At 38.4% G+C, this 23,998-nt stretch overlaps 1 protein-coding gene across 1 annotated transcript in view; it reads left to right on the forward strand.

Annotated features, from left to right (window-relative positions):
- STMN2 (stathmin 2) overlaps positions 1-23,998 on the forward strand; it is a 53,565-nt gene that overhangs the window by 18,967 nt on the left and 10,600 nt on the right. The window contains exons 2-3 of the mRNA XM_032610607.1: positions 10,455-10,550; positions 14,301-14,473. Coding sequence (XP_032466498.1) covers positions 10,455-10,550; positions 14,301-14,473 — 269 coding nt within the window. The remainder of the gene's footprint in view (positions 1-10,454; positions 10,551-14,300; positions 14,474-23,998) is intronic.

Raw genomic sequence — 23,998 nt, forward strand, 5'->3', positions numbered from 1 at the left:
CAAGTAGTAAGGATTTTGTAAGATGCACTTAGAACTAAAACAACAGCATGGGACTCTTTAAATGTGTAGAAACTTTACACCGTTCCAAGGGAGTTGAGGTTTATGGGCAAACTTCAAGAACTATGCTTTTGACTTTTGGCAAATTTTCAGATTGGTAGAGGAATTAAATCAGGATATAACTGATAAGGCTTATCACACAAATTACTGCAGAGTCCCCGCTTAATCGGACTGTGTTTCTTCTCAGTGTTCTGTATTAATTAGCATATTCCATTAACTGAATACAGGCAACCCCATCTTGTAATGATAGAGAGGATTTTCTTTGAAATCATTGTTTGTATTCTCAGCATCTAAACCGCTGGTTAATTCATGGGGAAATTCAACTGACCTATTAAGGGAGATAAAGTCATGTGAATCTTATATTACAGGTTTTTTGTTTTGTGCTTGTAATAAAAGTCTTGCATTTTTCATTTCTGGAAGTTCCTGCTTTCACTGAGAACATAATAAGGAATTCACCATATATGCAGTTTTATACTTCCTTATGCAATACAAAAACATGAATCATAGTCAGACTTAATTCTAAAATCCATGTGAAGGAGAAGCCAGGGCTTATTTTCTAGAGAAAGGCTACATGTTACAACAAAGTGAAAAAGGAAGCCAACATCCTCATCATCGATGGCCAAAACATTTTTGATTCTAGAATTTATACCACAAATGCAACAGTCAGTCTGCATAAGAAGTATGTTTTGCTGAATTAAGAATGGATGCAAAGTATTTTTTTACTCTTCAACCAAAAAATTAAAAAATAATGGGAAGAGATTTAAATCACTTGGGTGTCACATTCAGCCATTTGTGGAGACACAATTCAGAGAACATCATGGCAGCCCTCAAATGGAGGTTGCCTCCCCAACAGGAGACTGAAGGGAAGGAGAGAAAAGAGTCATTCCTCTATGAGAACTCCACTCAGCCAGATGCATGGTCTCTCTGTTCTTTCACTCTGGCTTTGTCTCATTTAAGTTCCAACCAATTTAGCTATCATCCTAGGCTTGTGACTACTACTGGTGACTTAAGAAAAACACATCCCTCGGTACCCAGAATTAGGCTTGCCAATAAAACTTGAATTGCAGACAGAATAAAGTGCTCCCATTACCCCTGTAAACCACAGCGTAGTTTGGTCTCCATGTAGAACTACAAGAATTTCTTTACCAGGGGAAAGATAAAAGAACAAGACCCTGCATGATAACAGCGGAATTCTCATTAACTCAACAGGTGCTTGACCTGGAATCAAGAGTAAGGTGAGGTCCCAAATTGATACAATTTACTGCTTTTATTATAATTTTGATCACAAGGACTGATTCACATCACCCAATTTCTTTTCCTTGTCACAATTGTTTTTCCAAGAATCAATGGAATTGAAATTTAAGAGCCTCATATGTTTCTGTAAAATCCAATGATGGGTTGTACAGCTTTGACCTTCTTAAATGTTCCTTTATTTGATTTGGTATCTATTCCTACAGAAAAAATATGCTGCTCTGGCTTATCAAAATATTAATCTTTCAGAACCTCCCTGGTTATTATAGCTTAGGAGATCATAATCCTTGTGGGGAGATGTGAGTGGAATAAATACAAACCGAACCCATATTTATTTGGATTAGCATTACATCATCATGGCAGAAATATCTAGAACATTACTTCATATCAGTGATCTTCTGGGATGTTAAAATAGATCTTGAAAAATTTGAGATTTATTTTTCATGTAAATGTTGAATTCTCAATTACATATTCATCAAGCTAAGTTTTTTTTAGGGTCCAAATTGAAGCCAGTATAGTATGCAAATGTTTTAAATAGAATCATTTTAGTCTATTTCATCTCTCAAGAAGAAAATCACAGTGATGGAACTCCTGAAAGTATTTCTAAACGGGATGATAGATTTGACTTTTAGAAGATAATCTGACCTCAGGCTCTAGGACCTCAAAGCAATCAGACTACCAAACACAATACACATACACACACACACACACACACAATAACACAATATGGCCAAAATCAAGTTAAGATGAGCTGTGGGAGCTTAATTTATGACATGGATAAAGAAGGCATCAGAAAAAGAGCTTATAGGTAACAGATTCCCATCTATTTAAAGACACATAATAGGAGGCACAGAGAGAAGTCAGATCTAGGAGATCAGTGGTAGAGTGTGAGTTCAGTGTTTAATGACTCTGGGTGTAAGTCTTGAGTCTTTTTAGAATCAATTAGCAGAGTATCCTGTTTCTCCCATTATCTGTCATTTAAACCCTGGCAACAGCAACGAGGACTGCCAGGAATGTCCACAACTATCGCCCCCAGCTTGCCAGATCCTAAAGATGCCCCTACCTGGAAATGACAGCGATTTTTCCCAAAGAAAGAGGTGCTGCTTTTTTTTTTTTTTTTTTTTTTTGCGGTACACAGGCCTCTCACTGTTGTGGCCTCTCCCGTTGCGGAGCACAGGCTCCGGACGCGCAGGCTCAGCGGCCATGGCTCACGGGCCCAGCCGCTCCGCGGCATGTAGGATCTTCCCGGACCGGGGCACGAACCCGTGTCCCCTGCATCGGCAGGCGGACTCTCAACACTGCGCCACCAGGGAAGTTCGAAAGAGGTGCTTTTAATTCACTGTTTATATAAATTGGAAAGCTTCAAATAAAAAAATGTTGTCAATGAAATCTCTTAGAAACCAATGCAAATCTACTTGCTGTAAAATCATTGCAAGGAACTTATATCCTGCATTCTGTATATCACCTGTGTCCTTTACTTTCTTCCCAGAGACCTTTCAAAAGAAGAAATTTAGGTTGACTCCAAACTGAGTATCTTAGGACTTGCCAAGAAACCCCACCCCTACCCCCTACTGGACTAAAATGATCAATGATTGCAGGTAAAACATGAGAAAGGCAAGGAGGAAAATCAATGTGCTAACAGACCCTGAGCATCCCTCATCGGAGCCCCCAAAACACAAATCCATGGTCAGGCAACGAGTGCCTTGAATGACTCTGTTCTTATGGTTAACACTGCTATGTGGGAACACAGACCAGTAGCACATCCAGAGATTATGAGATATTTTCTTCCAAAGTAGTATATTAATGACATTTTCAGAGCATTCCATAACTGTCTTTCACATGTTAACAGGAAGTCTAATACATATTATTTCTTTTTTATACTCTGCATTAGCCAAAACTGAGTCAAATAAAATTTTTCCCAGAATGAATAAATGGAAGATATTTTTGTGATACTACTGATTCTAAATCAAATAACAACACAGTAAGTATGAGAACTCATATTGACGGTCGTTCCCACACAAGCCAGGTGAAAAAAAAATGAACATTTTAAAAACACTTATTTTTAATTATTCAAGCCTTTCAAAAGTAATGGAGTATATTGTCATGAATAATATAGATATTGTCTTGTTGAAACACAAAGTGTATAAAATTAAGATGCATTTGAAATTTTGAGCAAAGGGCTTAGAGCTTGTGATATATATTTAGAATGGGAGAAATAATTTTATATGTATATACATACGTATGTGTGTGTGTCTATTTCATATTTTACTAAGTAAACAAAATCTCTGCTATTTTAATCTATGCCAAGATCTAATCTGATAATTAAATCTCTAGTACGGATTGTATTGTTCTCCTCAACCACTCTTTGTTCCTCGAGGGAGAAGTACAATCTCCAGATTCACACACACACACACACACACACACACACACAGGAAAAAGCCAAAAAAAAATTAAGAAAATTTACGTGATTGCCTGCCAAAATATATCATCCTTAAAATAATAATCCAAATAACTGATGCAAAAGTATTTGTTTCCTAAAATACCTAGATAATTACCACTTTCTCTTTTTACCTCATTAGCTGGAATATGAGTGTGTAAGGATATATTTACTCATATAATAAAATATACATATACTCAAAGTTCCCTTTGAGAAACTGTTCCTGCGTTTTCTAGCCATCTCTGTACCAAGTAAAATCCACAAGTTAAAAAAAAGTTACATTTTCTTTCTATAAACCCCTACACTTACCTATAGCCATGCAGTCAATAAAGTTAAACAACAAATGCCAAAGAAAAAATGGGAAAGAAAAAAGTCTTGAACTCATCATTTTAAAAGTCAGTAATAATATGCATTATTTTCTAGTTAGAGACAATATGTAGATGGTGAAGGTAAGTGTAATACACCTGAGCAAATTCTTGGGGAAGTGAATAACGTTAGCAGCAAAGCGTTTAGAGTCAGGCAGACCTACATTCAAACTAAACTCCACACTTTATCATCTACTGCACATTGGGCAAGCTACACCACCTCTCTGAGTCTTTTAATTTCATCTGTAAATCTGGGCTAATTATAGTACCTCTTATCGTATTGTTGAGATGATTAAATGAGAAAATACATGCAACCAGCTAGCACCATGCCTGGTACATTGTTTGTTCTCAACGAATCGCAGCTGTTGCCATTATTCATAGTTCATTGTAGCCATTTAGAAGAGTGGAAAAAATATCAGCGTTCATACACCATTAGGTTAAGTGGATATTGCTATAAAATCATTATGCATCATGTGGATTGAATTTTAAATGAATTTACTAGAGAAATACACTTACCTGTAAACATCAATAGTAAATAGCAAATGCAAGTAACAATGAAAAACATTATATGGAATTACCTATCTCCTTCCACATCCTTACAAACATGCACGCTCTGCTTGGTGTTGGGTATAGTGAAAAGATGAATATATGCTGATTTCCAAAAACCAATGAAGAAAATGATTGTCAATTCAAAGTATGAAATTTCAATACTGAAATCTTAATAACATGTTTCTAATAGCACTCACATTTGCTTGGGATTTGTTTTATTGTCAATAAAAAAATTTATTCAAATTATATATATTCCGTACCTCAACCCATGGTCTATTTTCTGCAAGGCCAGCTCATCCTAGATGAGCTGGACTCAGTTTTAGCAACCCTTTTTCTGGAAAGCTTCCCTTGGCTACCCATCCATTAGGATCTCTCACTCTCTTCCATCTGCCCTTGACTCCAAATTTAGGTATTCTTTTCTAACAATTCATCTTTCATAAAGTCCCCTGCATCTTCCCTTTCCTTTTCCTCTGCACTACCCTTTCCCCAAACCACACTGCATTACCTGCTGAACTTTATTCAACTGTTTCTTAAGTGTGTCTCCTAGCGATGGACCTTTCCTGCATAAAACGGCCAAATAGGTCTAAGAAGAGCTTTTATCAGGTAATTCCACTTTCAAAACGTTCAATGGCTTCCTGTTGCTAGGATGACTCGTAATAGCCAAACGTTTCGACCGTGAATGGGGATGTTATTAATGTTACTAATGGGCTTAAACCAGAACGATGCAGGCAAGCCAGGACTTACAGTGAACCAACCCATTGCCAACTCTGTGCTTTTCAAACTTTCTCACCTAAATATTCCTAAGGGTGGACTCATAACTAAACTCTCAAATTCAAATTTCTTTTAAGTTTACACATTTAAAATTCTTGAAATTCTAACATTCTTGTATATATCCATGTTTTAATGTACACATAATGTTTTTAAGTCCCAGCAACCCTTTTACATGAGCAAAATTTCAGAACATCTTACCCAAAATCTTGGAGCCAAACTGACCTCAAAGAAGACTTACTATCAGGACACAACTTCTAAAAACCCTTTGTAGTGTAGTCTATGAAAAAGCTGTCTCCTGAAACAGAGAAGGCCATTCGTAAAGACCTGGAATTGAATTATGCTCCCTGAAGTTGAGTTGAATCATCCATCCTTATGTAAACTCACTGTTCCACTCACAAAAGTTTTCCATATGGTCTCTTTATAAACCCATTTCCATGTCAGCAATAACAAATATACCTCCTCTCTTCTTTGCTTTCCTCAACCCTACTCAGTCTTATGACCCTGGTCCATTTGCTCTGGTTGCCATATAAAATAAAAGGTACCCAGTTAAATTTGAATTTCGCAAAAGCAAGGAATGGTTTTCAGTATGTCCCGTGCAATATTTGGATTAAAACTGAACAAGGTATTGGTATTTTTATTTGCTAAATCTGGCAACTCTAACTGTAAAGCCATTGCTGACCACCCTCCCTACGGCCCCAGGGCTTTGAGGTTCTTCTGAATTTCTAGTACAAATCACCTACCTCTATTTGACGCTTACCCTATTTTGCATGTGTTTCTATCGCTTTTTATATCCATATACTTCATTTCCCTGACTTGAAAGCTCCTTAAGAATGAGGACACATATATATCTTTTTAATTTCATAATGCCTACAGAAACTCTTGACCATAGGTGGTGATCATAAATATTGATACTTGTCAATTGAGAGATTGACTTAAAATCAGGACTTCCCTGGTGGCGCAGTAGTTGAGAATCTGCCTGCCGATGCAGGGGACACGGGTTCGTGCCCCGGTCCGGGAAGGTCCCACATGCCGCGGAGCGGCTGGGCCCGTGAGCCATGGCCGCTGAGCCTGCGGATCCGGATCCTGTGCTCCACAACGGGAGATCAGTGAGCAAAATAGCCAACAACTATTTATTAAGCAACTGCTTTCTGTTCCATTCAGAACCATGCTGTAAATTATTTCATAAATGAGTAAGATGCAACATTTGCCTTCAAAGAGTTTAGTTTAGTAAACAAAACTTACGCATCAGAAACCAGTAGTGAATGACCTGAAACAGTACATAATCAAGTATAACAGTGTATAATCGTGATTATGTAGTATAGCCTACTAAGGACAACAGGGGATCAATGTGGGAGTATCCCAAAGAGAGGGAAACGCTGAAGAGGGGTGATCTGAATTGGGATTCAGATCTTGGGAAGGATGTAGATGAGTGGAAACGATTAGGAAGGGTAATGCCGTCTGGGGAAAGTCTTGGGCAACTGCAGCAAGTGGAAAGGAGACCTATCTTCACAGTATGCCTTTGCTGCATGGAAACAATCAGAATTTGCTTGCGCTGTGGTTGCAACTGGTTTTACGGGGTTCCATAGGATTCAGAGCAACTATATCAGCGAAAATCTATGCAATGGCTGCTACTGGATAGAGTCGTGTCATGTAGAGCCACAGGCCATGATGTTTAAAAAACATAATCAAAGTAAGGATGCCGTTAAAGAAGTCACCCACGGAGACGAGCTGGGGTTTGTCCCCAGACCACCTAAGAGAGGAAAGAACAAACATTTTTATCAGTCACAGTTATATATTACACATGGGCTCTAAATGTGTTGGTTCCTGACAACGTTTACACCTTTATCAATCTTAATTAGATCAGTGACCTTACTGAAAATTGGTGAACTTCATTTCCAGGAAACTGAGGACAGATGTTGAGGAATGATTTCTTCAGTAGGAATTCATTTTTTATTACAGCTTTAATCTGTTACCTCTATAAAATGGAAAATCTTTTTTTATTGAAGTATAGTTGATTTACAATATTGTGTTAGTTTCAGGTGTACAGAAAAGTGATTCTGTTTTATATATTTTTCGGATTATTTTCCATTATAGGTTATTACAAGATATTGAATATTCTTCCCTGTGCTATACAGTAAATCCTTGTTGCTTATCTATTTTATGCATAGCAGTTTTTAATCTGTTAATCCCATACTCCTAATTTATCCCTGCCCCCTCCCTTTCCCCTTTGGTAACCATAAGTTTGTTTTCTATGTCTGTGAGTCTGTTTCTGTTTTAGATTAGATTAGATTTCTGATATAGATTCTTTTGTATTATTCTTTAGATTCCACACATAAGAGACATCATATATTTATCTTTTTCTGACTTACTTCATTTAGTATGATATTCTCTATGTCCATCCAGGTTGCTGCAAATGGCAATATTTCTTTTTTATGGCTGAGTAATTTTCCACTATATATATATATATATATATATACACACACACACACACACACACACACACACACACACATATACACTCCCTACATCTTCTTAAACCAATCACTGGTGGATGGGAACTTGGGTTGTTTCCATGTCTTGGCTATTGTAAATAGTGCTGCTATGAACATTGGGGTGCATATATCTTTCCAAATTAGGGTTTTCATCATTTCTGGATATCCAGGAATGGGATTGCTGGATCATACGGTAGTTCTATTTCAGTTTTTTTAAGGAAACTCCATACTGTTTTCCATAGTGGCTGCACCAATTTACATCCCTACCAACAGTATAGAAAGGTTCCCTTTTCTATGAGACAGAATATCTTTTATTTTGCTTTTGGATTGCCCTTCCCTAATAAAGTTGATGTCTTTAACATGTGCTTCTAATATGTGCTTAATTTTGCAAAATATTTTGGGTAACATTTGGCATCCTCTTACCAGAAAAAGGTACAAGCCTACAAAGGCTTGCTGTTTTGGTTTTAATCAGTTCATGGAATTAAATGCATTGAACCACAAAATGCTTTTATGTGACAGATACTGTGGTTCACGCTGAACATCCATGTGAAGATAGGCTTGGACCTTTATAAGTGACATAATTTTATTAACTAAATAGACACATAGGACAAAGAAATGTGGTTTCAGCCTTCTAAAATTCCAAAGGCATCCAGTAAAAATCTCTCAGAATGGGTGTTGGCAGGACTATTCTGGCACAAGGCAAATTGTGTTGCTTATTTTAAGGAAATAAGCTAAATAGGGATGGAGATTCTTTTAGAGAGATGCTCTGGATATATTAGGTTGAACCATATGCAGTATGACACTATTGGTCTTTGTGTATGGTTCAATGGTGTGCAAGCATGTCTAGCCCTCTTGGCACATTGAATCTCTTTTTTTTTTTTTTTTTTTAAGAGGATGTTGGGGGTAGGAGTTTATTAATTAATTTATTTTTGGCTGTGTTGGGTCTTCGTTTCTGTGCGAGGGCTTTCTCTAGTTGTGGCAAGCAGGGGCCACTCTTCACTGCGGTGCGCGGGCCTCCCACCATCACGGCCTCCCCTGTTGCGGAGCACAGGCTCCAGATGCGCAGGCTCAACAGTTGTGGCTCACGGGCCCAGCCGCTCTGCGGCATGTGGGATCTTCCCAGACCAGGGCTCGAACCCATGTCCCCTGCATTAGCAGGCAGATTCTCAACCACTGCGCCACCAGGGAAGCCCGGCACATTGAATCTCGCCCGGCACATTGAATCTCATTCTGAAAGTAGAGCTAGAAGAAAGCCTCTTGGCAATCTTAAGACAGATTGATTTACTACATTTTATCCAGAGATCCCAACTTTGTCACTGGCCATATATGACTTCAGCCTCTGTGGGCCATTTCATTTGCAAAATTGATGGTACAATGGGTGGACAGTTGACTAAATGATCGCTTAGAATCTTCCCAACCTAAATTTCTGTAGCTCTAAAACATCCAGATACTGAATCTGTTTCCTACTGGCTAACCAAAGATGCACCTGGCAATAATGCCCAAACCATCTTCTGCAGATTCTCGCCTTGCCAAGGTACTCCTCTTCCATGGATTACATAACGATCAGAAGACCCTGCCAAGAGGTACATGCCCCCTGTGAGGTTCAATATGTTAGGACATCACCATTTGTTTATACTTTCTCACAAGTCAGTGCACATTATCTCTATTATTTTTCTTCCATTTTCCTTAATTTATTAATTTTGCTAATTATATAACCAACAAAGGTCAGAGGATCCCACCTCTTTATCCCCATCTGGTCACTTGTCCCAGTGATGACCAACGTGATAAGAGGCCCTCTAAGGTTTCCTAGACAGGAGACCTCTTGAAGGACAAAGGGGAAAATGAAATGGGGGGTGGGGGGAGTGAAGGGGGAGGAAGGTCTGAACTCCAGCAGCTGCTTGGCATCCAAACTGAGTGTGCAGAGAGGAAGAGGCATCCTTATCAGATCTCAGGTCCAGGTTTTTGGTGTGTGTGGAAAGAGGGAGATAAAAAAAAAGTGCACTTGGGATGAAGAGAAATAAGCAACATTGGCCCCTGCAAGATATATCAATATTTGCTTAATAACTGTCCTGATGAGTTCTCTGACTCTCCAAATGTGTATGTGGCCATTCAGGGTCAACCAGCAAAGGACAGCTCCTGAAGCTGATTTATATACAACAGACCTGCGTGCAAATGTACTGGAATGGACCTTTCTCTTTGCCCATTTTGTCTGTTTCTGCTTCCTCTGTATCTTCCTGTCTCTCCCTCCTACCCTGCTGGATCTCATTTCCTTCTACCTTCCTCTCTTTCTCTAGCTCCCTTTCTCTCACTTCTTATCTAACCTGCAACAATTTGTGTTTTATGTCCTCTGTAATAAGGAATATGCACCCCAGAGTCCGTTTCCATCTTTCGTTCATTTATATTTTGTGAAAGAGAGCAGTGTCCCTGGCAACATTCATTCTGCAGGAGACTACAATTATTACTCAGGTTAAAAGAAACGTTCAGAGGAAATTCAGAAAATGATAGATACTAATCTTGAGCCTTTTGTTTCAGCCTACAAGGAAAAAATGAAGGAGCTGTCCATGCTGTCACTGATCTGCTCTTGCTTCTACCCGGAACCTCGCAACATCAACATCTATACTTACGACGGTAAGATGCCTACAATAGAAATGCCCCCGCTGGCTGGATCAGTTGGCAAAGCTTGGATATATTTGTTTCTGTCTCAAAGTTCCTGATATAATTAAATCAATATTTTGTGGATATTACTATTGACCTGCCGCGTCTAGCTAATGGGTCTTATTGATTGCCGTTTGCTCAAAACAGTATGAGTTTGATGTTAATGACAGCACATTAATGGCTCTTAAGAAACATGGCTGAGTGCTTATTAGCCATCGCATCCAGCATGTCAACAACCACAATATGTCCGAGGCTTTTCTTTGCAAATAACATGATATGCTAAGCTGTAATTAGAGATCACAATTTGCAAGAAAATGCTTTGTAGTTAGAAAACTCAGGAGAGAAAATCAACCACCATCACAGTTTTTTAGTGTAGTCTTTAAAAAATCCCCATATTTTGTGTGTGCTGTCAACAACCTAATAAGTTCCAGTAGTAAAACCGACCTATGAAGCCCCAGATAAAGAGGATTTTAAAAGAAAATCCTGAAGAACTGGCATAGCTATGAACCTTATTTTGCAGTAAAACCTTTTTGGTTTGATTTATCCTGATTCATACTACTTAATTTTATTACCTTCCTGGTTCTGCCAGTATCTGCATGACCTCGGGCAAGTAACTTAGATTCTTTGAGCCCAATTTAACTCTAATCCTCCCAATGGTGTTGCTGGGTTTAAATGGTTTCATGTTTAGCATAGAGCCTGGCCTCTTGTAAGCATTCAAAATGGTAGCTGACATTATCAACAATACCATTTTTACGTAATTCAGTCCATTTAATCAAAATGTTTGGTGCAGTTACATATGTAGTATATAAAGCTGAGGCATATCTGGCTACCTGTTTGGCTCACAACGATTTTCTTTTCCACATGTATAAGGAAATACATTAAAGGTAAGGTGAAAGGATCTATGGCAGTTAACTCCTTATATGCCTTTAAAATATTCCAGGACTCAAAGACGCTTTTCTTTCAAACTGATTCTCTCATGGCACAAGCATCATAAATATGAATTAACTGTTTCACAAGGAAATGTCTTTCATGCAAAAAGATTTTGGTTTCCAACCAAAACTCTCATTAGAATGCAGGTCCCACGCCTACTTCGTATAAGTTCATTCAGTCAACAAACACACTGGTCCTTCCTTCATCTGCTAAATGTGGCTGTGACTAGCAATCCAGCTATGTTTCTTCTGAGACTGTATCTCACCATGTGTTGTCACTGAGGCTCCAGTGAAGAATGCAGCTCAGGCCTCTTCTTTAAGGCACTCATGGCCTAGTAGAAGAGAATTACAACATACAGATAACCAGAAAGTGGAACTCAGTGTGATTATTTGCTAAGGCAGCGTTTACTGGTAGGACACAGAAGACAGGGATGGTTTCTGCCCTCTTAGGGACTGGAGAGAAGGAAACGAAAATCAAAGGTTATATATAAGCTGAGTCTTAGAAGTCAAATAGACAATTCAACATAGCTCATTAACTGCTTCCTAAAAGAACTGGTAGAGAATTTCAAATTCCCAATGTCTGTAACTTTGTTTTCTCTTTCTGTATTAGGTAATAATGTGAAGTGTTTATTGTAGACAAATATTATCACAAGAATTAATAATTATTATTTACATTTATAAACACTAAGTGCTATGGCCCGTGCTTTACATTTAGTATCCTTTATATCTTTTTTTTTTGGAACACCTTTACAATTTAATTTTTTTAACAGCTGTATTGAGGTAACTTACAAATCACTGCACATATTTAATGTATATAATTTGATTAATTTGGACAAGTATCCTTCATCTTTTAATCTTCACAACAGTCTTATGAGAAAGGTGCCTTTTATCTCCATCTTTTAGTTGAGGAAATGAAAGCTTAAAGAAGTGAATTAACCTTCCCAGTATCACACCCTAGTAAGCAGGGCTTACTATTTGGATGCAAATACAGGCAGTTCTGATTTCAGTGTCTCTAACTCTATCCATTTAAAATCCCATCACCTCATCAAATAAGTGATTTTTATTTGCCTCTGTTCTCTTGAAATCCTTTTCCATAAATTTACACGCTTTTTATAGAATTGTACTTAAGATATAAGTACAAATTTGGATGCCTTCAGGAAGATTTAAAATATTTTTATATTTGTGAAAAAAGCCACATCATTTTTAACATACTTACTGAATTGACTTTGTCTATATGATCTGTTAGTATTCACAGATCTAAGTAAGTAAGGTCAGTTCCTGTTCACCTGGTGTCTTACCTGACCACAAACTGAAAGTGCACTAACCAGGCTGCTAAAAGAATGTTAATGGAAGCTAATTTATAATTCTTCTCTGCTCTGCTCTAGTCAGAACTAGCCTGGAGACCTGGCCAGCTTGGTTGCCACAACTTTTAAGGGACATTAATAAATTAGTGAGCCCTGTGAGGTTAGGGAGTGATGCAGTAGCAAAGATCTAGAAACCGTGTCACTTTAGGACACTGAGGATGCTTTAGACTGGGGAAAAAATTTGAAATGGAAAATCATAACTATTTTCAAATACTAATGTGATGCACAACAGAGACTGGCCTGACTTTGGGTGGGTTCAGAGGACAAAACAAGGACTGGGGGGCCGAAATGAGAGGGGTGTAGTCTGGGGTTCAAAATAAAAAACACTCATCTAAAAGTTAGAGCTGTCCAATGAGCTTTTAAAAATCAGTATATTTTACTAAGCTGTAAGTTGTGTAATTACACTAATATCCTAGCAGGTGCTAGCTATCACTCTATTTTATATTATAAATGATATTATTTTACATTATAAATTATTATTTTACATTATAATTTATTACATTATAAATTATATTATGCATTTTCAGGTTTCTGCCCATTTAATTACTATGCATATTATACAGCTATTGAGTTTAAATAGTTTTAAAATGTACAGAGTGTATAAATTAGATAAGCAGATGTTGCCCCCTCCCTCCCCTACTACAATGCCTCTTCCCCCGGTTCCTGTCTACAGCTGAGGGATGATGAAGAAGGACATTCTAAGTAGCAACAAAGTAGAAGCAAAGAGATTACCATGGTACCCTGTCTTATTGTCTTCATTAGACTATAAGCACCTTGAAGACAGGGACCCCCACCACAGTGTCCTCCCCAGAGAGGACATTACACTGCTTGATGACTCAGATCAACAGACACACTGAAGGGCAAAACAGGAACCAGCAGGATGCTTTGCACATGAGCCTTGACTGCTGCAGGTATTTCCAACCATTCAGGGAGCTACATCGGTTCCAACACAGCTCCTGTGATTTCTAACCACAGGATTAGGTGTGAGAACTGGAGGACTTTGTTATTTTCCTCATTATGTAATCTGAAAGTGTTTCCTGCTATGCTAATTTCCAAAACAATAAAAAAATCTAAATCTGTGCTCCTTGGTTTTCATATGAGGCTCATATTTATTCAAAAGGAAAATAAAGTTAGTTTAAAATCGATTCAGGCTATTTTTTTCTGGGCACGCCTACTATGATTCAACTCCCTATGGACATTATTGAATTTCCCCACACTGTAAATATTTATCCAGTTAAAATATATCTATAATTATACGAAAGAAAGAGGTCTTATATGTTCAAACAATGTAGAGTAAATGATCATATGCAGCATTTTACTCATCTTTGCCAGAATAACAAGGCTACTTTTAATTGCCAGAATTCAAATTATTTTAGTAAACGCATGCCTGTGTTCTGTGTGCTTAACCTTCTCAAATATTCATCTCTCAGATATGGAAGTGAAGCAAATCAACAAACGTGCCTCCGGCCAGGCTTTTGAGCTGATCTTAAAGCCACCATCTCCTATCTCAGAAGCCCCACGAACTTTAGCTTCTCCCAAGAAGAAAGATCTGTCCCTGGAGGAGATCCAGAAGAAACTGGAGGCTGCAGAGGAAAGAAGAAAGGTAACTTTTTTCATAGGTTTTTAAATTCTGCTCTCTCTTTTCCTTGCCTTCTCTCTCTCCTCTTCCCTCTCCCTTCCCCTCCCCAACCCCTCTGCTTTCACACACACACACACACACACACACACACACACACACACACACACACACACACTTCCATCAGAAGTTCCAGGAGACAATGATGCCTGAACCTGCACATGTAGGTCTTCTAGACATAGATCCAGGCTACTTCAAGTAAAAACTGCTGCTTTGAGGCTAGTTAAAACCAAAGATCTCAGGCACTGAAAGAACTTCAGTGCCCTAGTGCCCTCCCTCCATCTTGGACCCATTTTGATAAAAGCCTCCCTGCCTTAGCCTATCCTTGCTATCAAGAAAGCACAGCCTTAGGTACTGTAACTCCAGGGGTTGTGGTGGAGAGAGGTGCCCAAGTGGTGAGTCCTTGCTCTCAGACTCTGCGTCCTGCCCCAAAGCATAGTACATGGTTTTCCTTGGAACTAGAAAGCACCAGATACTCCCTCTGAGATACTTCCTGCCCAGAAACGCTGTTCACCCCAGGGTAAGGGCCAGAAGCTTGCCCCTGTCCCCAAGGCCTCACTCCCTGTCCTTGAAGTTGGTTCTTCCAAGATCAGAACCCTCTCGGGAATATATGAGTATCTTCCTCTACCCATTTCTAAGCCTTGATGGCATTTTTTTCTTTTTTCCATTGGTCCTTGTTTGTATTAAAGAGCTTTTTCTTACAGAGCTAAATCTTTAATTTTCCACAATCAGTTGAATAAGAAAAGCCAAGGGTATTAAAAATGGAGGGCATACAGAAATCCCTAAGACTGTATACATAGAGACAGAAGTTATGTCTGAATATGTGTGTATCAGCTGTGTGATTATGGGGGTACATCCCATTGAGACGCTCTTGATTAACCCAAATGGATTACTGCAGGTAATTCATTCCTATGTTGTATTTTCCACTGACTTTATCATGATATATTTTTAGAATCATGTAGTCCCTAAGAATATGCTCCACGCATGGTCTCATGATTTAAATGGAAACTCTGCATTTATAATAATTTTTAAGTTTTATTTAGATGTTTATAAAAAGTTAGCCAATACATTAAACACTTCTATGTTGGATACTTACAAAGAAAAGGAAAATAGTCCTTCTCCTAAAGACTGAGTTCTCTAACAGGGAGTGCAGAACAAACCCAAATGTGTGTGTATGTATATGTGTTTATATATACCTACATGCACACACACACACAAACACACTCACACATATGTACATACATAACTATAGCATCAAATAACAAGGCTCAGAGATTATAAATCCTAGATTAAGTTTTCTGAACCAAAAATACTTTTTGTTTTCATTTTGTGGTTGGAAAATCTTCTTATATTGTGTAACTTTCTGATCACAATTTCAATTTTTACTCAGGTGAAGTTCTCTTTGCATCCAGTGAGTATTTCTTTACATATTATTTATTGTATTTGACCAATTACTGTTGTTATAAATTTGGATTTCAAAGGAAGGAAACTAAGCTACTAACCCAAGCAGACATACAGGAAGTTGCTTTAGAAATATTTATCATTTTTTTTGTTGTCATTTATAGCTTTCTTCTTATAGTAAAACTGAATTAACATATTCAGAGTTACAGTACTTTGAGACTGTCGCCAACAAATATGAATAACTAACTACAATAGTAGAAAGCATGTTACAGTCAAGGTAATTTAAGTTCTCACTGAAGCATTGGCATCTTATAGCTAACAGTTGTAAGTAGAGGTCATAGGTTGACATATAGAGATGCCATGACTTGATTAGAAGTCAGTAACTGACCTGAAATTGAAAATTAAAGATGAAAATTCAACATCATAGCTCAGAATGTTGCTGGTATGTTTAATTTGAAGGAAATTATTAAAAGAAAAAGAACACAGAGATGATCAAAATTAACTGGACGGTCTCATAAAATTCCCTGAGTTAACTAATTACTGATTCTGGTAAAATTCATGTACTCTGACAACAACAAATTATCAACAATTACACATTTAAACCATTGAATTTAACTAGAAATTGGCCACGTGGCTAAAAGACATTTACAAATGTAATCATCCAGCATTGTGACACCCAGGAAAAGTATTCTTTGGAACCCTTTAAAATCAGTATTCCACCACATTTCTGCTCTTACTAAAATTTGCAAAAAAATGATTTTCAAAAACATCATTATATAGATTATGTCCAGGTACTAGGGTTTTAATTAGAAGAAAATACAACTGATTAACAGAAAGTGACAGCTTAAGAAATCATTAATTGATTTTTTCTATTGGGTTGTACTGACTTAATTAGCACTCATTTGAAGAACTGTTAATTCTCTTTAAAGAGAATTCTTTAAATTCTTTAATTCTCTTTAAAGAGCCTTTAGCAAGTGCATATATCTCAGTAACTATCTAAGTGAGGATATGCATATAACCAAAACCCAACTCAACTAAATGAAGCAAAAAGAGGGTATGGGACTAAAATCCTCAGAGTGGTTACAGCTTCAAACACAGCTTGATCCAGGAGCTCAATATTTCTTTTTACATTTATCATTTATTTCTGCAACTAATTGGTCTCAATACCAAGGATTTTTTGTTTCAGTCAGTCCCAAATTATTTTTCTCACAAATTAGCAGCTCCAGCAGAAAAAGAGCTTCTCTTTCCTAATAGTTCTAACAGAAGTCTTAGAATTGAGTCTCAGTGACCTGTGCCAGGTCACATGCTCAACCCAGTAAGATGGTAATAAATAAAGTAGGACAAAGAGAATTGGTAGTTCTGGGGCGAAAAGTGCTATTCATATGGGGTGGTCAGAAAAGCCCTCTTGAATATGAGAACATTTGAAAAGAAGCATGAAGATAGTGAGGGAAAACATTTGAAAAAAAGGCAAGAAGGTAAGGAGTGAGCCATGGGACTCTTCTCTGGGGGACAGAGTTTGAAGTAAAGAGAATAGTAAGTGCAAAGGCCCTGAGGTAGGAGTATGCTAGGACTACTCGAGAGATAACACAGAGGACAGTATGGTGGGAGCAGAAGGAGCAAGGGGAGACTGAGGTAGGAACTGAGGTTAGAGGTAGCATTTTTAAGGACACTGACTTCAAATGAAAAAGAAGTTCATTGGGAAGATGAAACCATTTCACTCCTTGTGAATCACAGTCTCTGTTCAAAGAAATATCTGCTTTAAAAAAGCTGGGTGACTAGAAAAATAATAGTGTTAGATAAACAGAGAAGACATGAAAGTGTGCTAGATGTAGAGAATGGTTCCAGAACTAAGGATACCCAGAGGTGAGAGTGCAGAAAGTGTGTTTTCAGGGCAGTGGGTAGACCAGTAGTTTGGGCTAGTGGCCTTGGGTAGGGAGTTGGAGAGTAGTGAGGTGAGATTGTGGAGGGCCTTCGATGCCAGGTTAGGTATCCAAACTCCATTTTATCTAAGAAATGAGGAGTCACTAAAGGCTTTCAAAAATACTCAGATGTCCAACCTAGCCGAGTAACCGGCAGCACTTATATTGCCCTGGTTCCATTTCCTTTCCTACAAGCTAAAAGTTTGTAAAGATTCCGCCTACCGAACATAATACATTTAAATACGTATTAATCAATTCCTTTTGTCATGGTTATAATCAAAGCATCTATAACTGCCAATTACTATTTCTGATTATCATAAAATAAGCATTCTCTCACTGAATTAACATAATTCTAACTCAAAGTAAGGATTAAGATAGACACAGAGGTATTTCACAGAGGTGAAATATGACTCCTGATAGGGCTTTTAAAACAAAAAGGTTATGAGACCCCTCCCGTCCATTAGTACCCTTGAAAGACTTGCTTCTGGGACCTGAATTTAGAGATCATGTCTGGGAAACAGTGACCTACCTCGGCCGTGCTGCTGGAGCCTGCTGGATCTAGAGCTGGAGGGCTGCCACTGACTCATCTCCGTGTGGGCTCCAATTCACTTTGTGTTCGATGTTTTGGCAGTTTCCCCAATTCCTCACTCCATCTGTTGATACTATTGCAGCACTGACCATCTCATCACTACGTTAAATGCGCCTCCCTTAGGCTCCTTTGAACCAGAATTAATGCTCCATTGATCAGTTGGTAGAAGATTATTATAAAAGGAATAAGTCCTTTTCCTGATGTTTTTCTTCCTTCTTTGATTATCTCTGAGAATCAGTATTCACCTCCATGAGACCACATTACCTCATGAGGTCAGATTTGAAGCTCATTATTTGAAATTATAGTTTCCATACAGCAGCTTACCCATGTGGATGAAATGATATGAACTCTTCGGTTATCCATCCATCTATCCATCTATCCATTTATTCATTCAACAAACATTTATTTAGTGAGAGGCAGCAGAGCTAAGCTAACCATACATTCCAGTTGGCCCAGGACAACCCCAGCTTATTCCTACTGTTTGGTTATCATTATTATCTCAATCTCATAAGTATCCCAGTTTGGACAATAAATTATGTGATATGGCAAGACAAGTACAGTGTTTAAGAGCATCTTTAAAAGCATAGTGGTTAAGAACACATGGTTAAGAGAATGCCTGTGATCAAAGTCTGGTTTCGCCACTTAATAGCTGTGTGACCTTGGGCAAGTCCCTAATCTCACTATGTCTTATTTTATCCATCTGTAAAATGAGACTAACAATAGGACCTACATCCTGGAGTTATGGTGAGAATTAAAAGAGTTATTCCATATCACAAGCACTGTGAAAGTGTCAGCTATTATTGTGTAAAAACACATCCAATTCCAACCTCACAGAGATGATGATCTAGCAAACTCATGATTTTATAAAGAAAGCTTCTCATTAACACAGATGCTGAAATGTTACTGTATAATACATTTCATAAATATTTTTAAACATTATAAAATATTAGTTATCAAATTACAGAGGTGGTTTGATAGGTAACAGATATATAAATAGTTCAGCCCAACTAAAAGTGGCTTGGAAAAATTAGTATTATAAAAAAAATGATGAAAACTTAAGGAATTGAATGATATTGATAAAATCTCATGCTAAAATCAATTAAATTAAAAAGAAAGTTATTCAAACCACTCCAGTAAACTATAATTGGCATACTGACAATACTGGCACAATCAACTCCAAAGTCATGGAACCTCCGAAAGAAATCTGTGTTGCTTATTTTTAATAATATAGCCTCGAAGTGGACCATTTGTCACCAAACATGATAGACTTACCTTTTCCATTTGTCGGCATCTCACATTGTAGATGGCAACTAAAGTCGAATCCAGTAAAAGAGGGGTGGTTTGTATAGCAATGATTATGAGCTAAAGTGCTGGATTATTCACAATTCAACATTCAGGAAGCGTTCTGCTCCTTAGAGAATGTGACATATGGTCCACAGACTCTTCCCGTGTGTGAAGAGCACCATGGGGACCTCCCGGCAGTCTAGTGGTTAAGACTTCACCTTCCAATGCAGGGTGCGGGTTCGACCCCTGGTCAGGAAGCTAAGATCCCACATGCCTCACGGCCAAAAAATCCAAAACGTAAAACAGAAGCAATATTGTAACAAATTCAATAAAGACTTTAAAAATGGTCCATATCAAAAAAAATACTTTAAAAGAAAATAGAGGTAGAAACGTGTATACTTCAGAACACATAGAAATAAAAACTAGCACTATCTAAAATATAGTCTTAAATCCCCTCTGTGTACACAAAGTAAAATGAGTTTTATTATACCACTTAACTCAAATTTATCTTCCATTTCATTATACAGTAATTAAATGCTTATACTCAGTAATATAAGAAATGGTAATGAACCTCTTTGGAAAATTATATAGTTAAAGTGTTCCTAAATGTACAATAATTCTTCTCACCATCTCATTATTTTTCCCTTCACGTATGTCTCTTTTAATTATTTCAGTGATAGTGAGTTCAGTGTGAGGAAATTTATGCCTAGAATAGGTGTTCACCATCCTTGTGGCTCCGCTATTACAATAGCAAGATGGAGATGATCTTCATCTTCCAGAACATCATGCTGGATGTCTTAGCTCTATAAATACTTTGCCTTGACGTTCGCATTATACCTGCATCATGCCCTCATTTTCTATTTCCGCGTTTCAGTGACCTTCAACATTAGGTACATGCTATTCAGAAATGCGCCTCCATGGTCAGATCCTTTTCCCTTAAACAATTTAGTTTTAACAACCTTTAGCAAATCCCACCTCTCCAGCCTCCCTATAAGTCAATCAAGATTCCCTTCTGCTAATCTGCCCAAACAAGGAATAAAGTAAGAATACCTATTCGACCACGTAGCAAAAACTTTACTCCGATTGAAATGAAGGAAAATGCTTCTACTTTTATATATCACATCCTCACACTCATTTTCTGTTTTAAGGCAGTTTTCCGGACAAAATAATTATTTGCTTATTGATAGAAATATTAGAATCAGGACCAGTGAGGCTGTGACTGGGGGGATTAAAGCTGTATTCATAGAATCAATTTCTCCCCAGGAACAAAGTTAGAGGTTATAGGTGGTGATATCTGGAGGCCAGGCTATGTAAGAAGGAAGAAGAATTATGACTCTCTGCCGCAGTGGAGTTCCAGAGACCCTAGGAACTGAGGTCAAAGCCCTCAGGGCTGTTAGCTCCATGGAAGAATTTAAGAGTTGAGTACGTATGAGGAAGAACCAAAACAGGGAGGCAGACGTATTTTCTTGGTGAGGAATTCTTTCCATAATCAACTTCTCATCCTGTATTTTTTTTCCATGGACTTGAGCTTTAAATATTTGAAACATATATAATTATTAGATCCTACTAATGCATGAGTTGAGGCAATGGTGGTTATAACAATCCCTACCAGTGCGTAAGGAAAGGCTCCATGGAGTGGCCCTGAAGGGTGGCCTGGCCCAGTTAGGCAGGTCTTCATCATTGAGCAGCGGCCTCACGTGAGAACGTTCTGTACTGCCTTCTGTTTCTGTTTCACCCCATTAATTGTGCTAAAGGAATGCGCTTGACACCTAGGCTGGGTAATCTCATTTAGCCCCAGTGGCTGCAAAAGTACTAACGCCATTAATTGAGGCATTTCGAACTGAGCCAAATGCCACACTCCACAAATGCAATAGGCCTCCCTCCTTTCGTGATTATGGGCCCCCGAGGGAGTCTGTGTTCACACAGACCAAATGTGTCCCACCAAGGCAAGAGATCTGAAAAGGAATGTATTGCTCTATTACCATTTCAATGCCAAGGCCTTCCCTTCTCAATCCTATTCCCCTGCTGTCTCCCGACTGGTTTCGGCTCTTTCACAAAAGAAAATTAAGAGCACAAATATAAACATCAAGTTACAGCACGATTTCACAAAGTGCCAAAGTTAATTTGAGCATCTGAAAATTAAAAATTACGCAGTTGCTTCTGGATAACTATCCACGGTAACTCTGCGAGAAAGGGCCACAGAAGAATCCAGGTAGATCCTATCCAGGGCAGCGCTGGAAGCACTGATCTATGGGAGAAAGAGGAGGGGAAAGGGACTTACTAACATACGGAGCAGAAAGTTCACGTATCTACTGGCTTCAGCAGCCTTGGCTGATGGACCATGTCGTACAGAGGAATACAATCTAAAAGCACTGCTATAGAGGATTTTGAAAAATTTTGTTTTGCTTTATTTTGATTGATTTGGTGTTCTTTGGTTTCCTGAAGCTGCCCCATCGTTTTCTGCCCATTACAAGAGATACCTAAGGCCCCAATCTTATCCATAATTCTTGGACACATTGCACCCTTGTTTTGTGATAACTCAGACTTCTCTCCCTCAAAAAGTTTTCTGGACTTAGGTTACGTAAATTGAATTGAACTTTCTGAAATGAAAGATCAAAGTCATTTCCTCTTACTTCTTTGTAGTGCTTCCTTAAGCGTGAAAATTCTTAGCAGTACAGCCCCATTCAGTGTACGTGTGCCGGTGGAGAGGACGGAGTTAAGGAAGGGCTGACTGTCACCAACCACGAGGACACCTGAATCTACTCACCATCAATAACTAAAGGAATGTGAACAGATATCCTGCACACGTGAGATAACCAAGATTCTACATCCGAGCTTAGGTGTAGCAGGAGGTTCAACTGCCGTCCTCTCCTGTCACAAGTGTTTTGAGTTTTCCTTTCAATAATAATGGCTGCCGTTTGCTCAGTACTAACTTCCTCCATATTAGACACTGTGCTGAATCCCTAGCAAACATTATTTCATTTGATGCTGACAAATAGTCCTATGAGATAGCTACTATCTTTATGCATATGCCAAAAAACTAATTTCGTGAAGACTTTGCTCAGAGAGAAACTTTAAACACTCACACACCTTTTGTCAGTCTCTCTTTCCCTGTGTCACAATTCGGTAGTCCCGGTAGCAGTAGATAAGCAAAATCCATGTAGGATGTTTTACCAATAGCCCCACCTAGAGGCAGAAGGATGAATAAACTAGAAAATATTTTTTCATGTTTTTTCCAGAAAGGCTCCATTTGATCTTGAACTTACTTTGTGTTAACATTTTATCATTTTTCATAGTAGATTTTTTGCAAGCTATAACAAAGCAAGAATGAAATGGGTCCACTAAAGATATCAGTGAAACGATTACGGGGTTAAAACAAGAAGTGGGGCTGGTTCCCAGAACTGTCTGTTTAATCTCCAGTGAGTCACTAGACACATTCCTGATAAACTTCAGAATAACCACATCAACAAAGACTCTTAAGGCTGTCTGATTTTACCATTCCTGTAGAATTTTATCTAAGGAAAAGTTTCTTTCCCTGTCAGACTTCGTATTGTTTATACATCACAATCTCTCCAGTAAGGGCCCACGACCACTGCCATCAACTGAAATATCTTCCTATTAATGTTTTTAATGGTAACCAATATTTACCCCATGAAATGTTTGTTTAATCTACCATTGTTTAGATATTCACATTTACAGTGAATCCTCTGAAGCCTCACCTCAGAGGACCAGCTGATCCCAAGGAATTACCCAGGAACTATGGATGTGTAATAATTTAGTCTTAAACCTGGATAGTTCATTATTGGGTAAGACTGCTCTTAGCTGCATAATTGAAGGAGAAGGTGAATGTGGAAAGATGTTAATATATCCAGGGTCATTGACACAGTCAGCACTTAAACACAGACCTGACGCCAAAGCGCATGCCAGTGTATTTTTCAAAAAGTAGGCTGTGAACTGCCTGCATTACAATCACTAGGGCTGCTTATCAAAAATATAGCTTCCTGGGTCTTACCAAAGAACTGCAGAGTCAGAATCTCGCAGGTGGATACCGGGCCTCGGCATAATTATCAAGCACCCCTCTGACTGTTAGCATAAAGAACCGTATAACCTCCTGATGCTGCGGGAGAATTACGGTGTGCAAAAATGTGTGGGACGTGCAGGAGTGGGGTACACAGGTTTCTGATGTTTCTGCTGTAATCACTGAGCAATCACAGGGTTTCACAGGTGACCCGGGTGGCCTTGGCATATTCAAGACGGGGCCAGAAAAGGACTTTCTGTTGTCTGTGGCCATATGGAGAT

Source organism: Phocoena sinus, chromosome 17 (assembly GCF_008692025.1).
Source record: "Phocoena sinus isolate mPhoSin1 chromosome 17, mPhoSin1.pri, whole genome shotgun sequence".
Lineage (NCBI taxonomy): Eukaryota > Metazoa > Chordata > Mammalia > Artiodactyla > Phocoenidae > Phocoena > Phocoena sinus.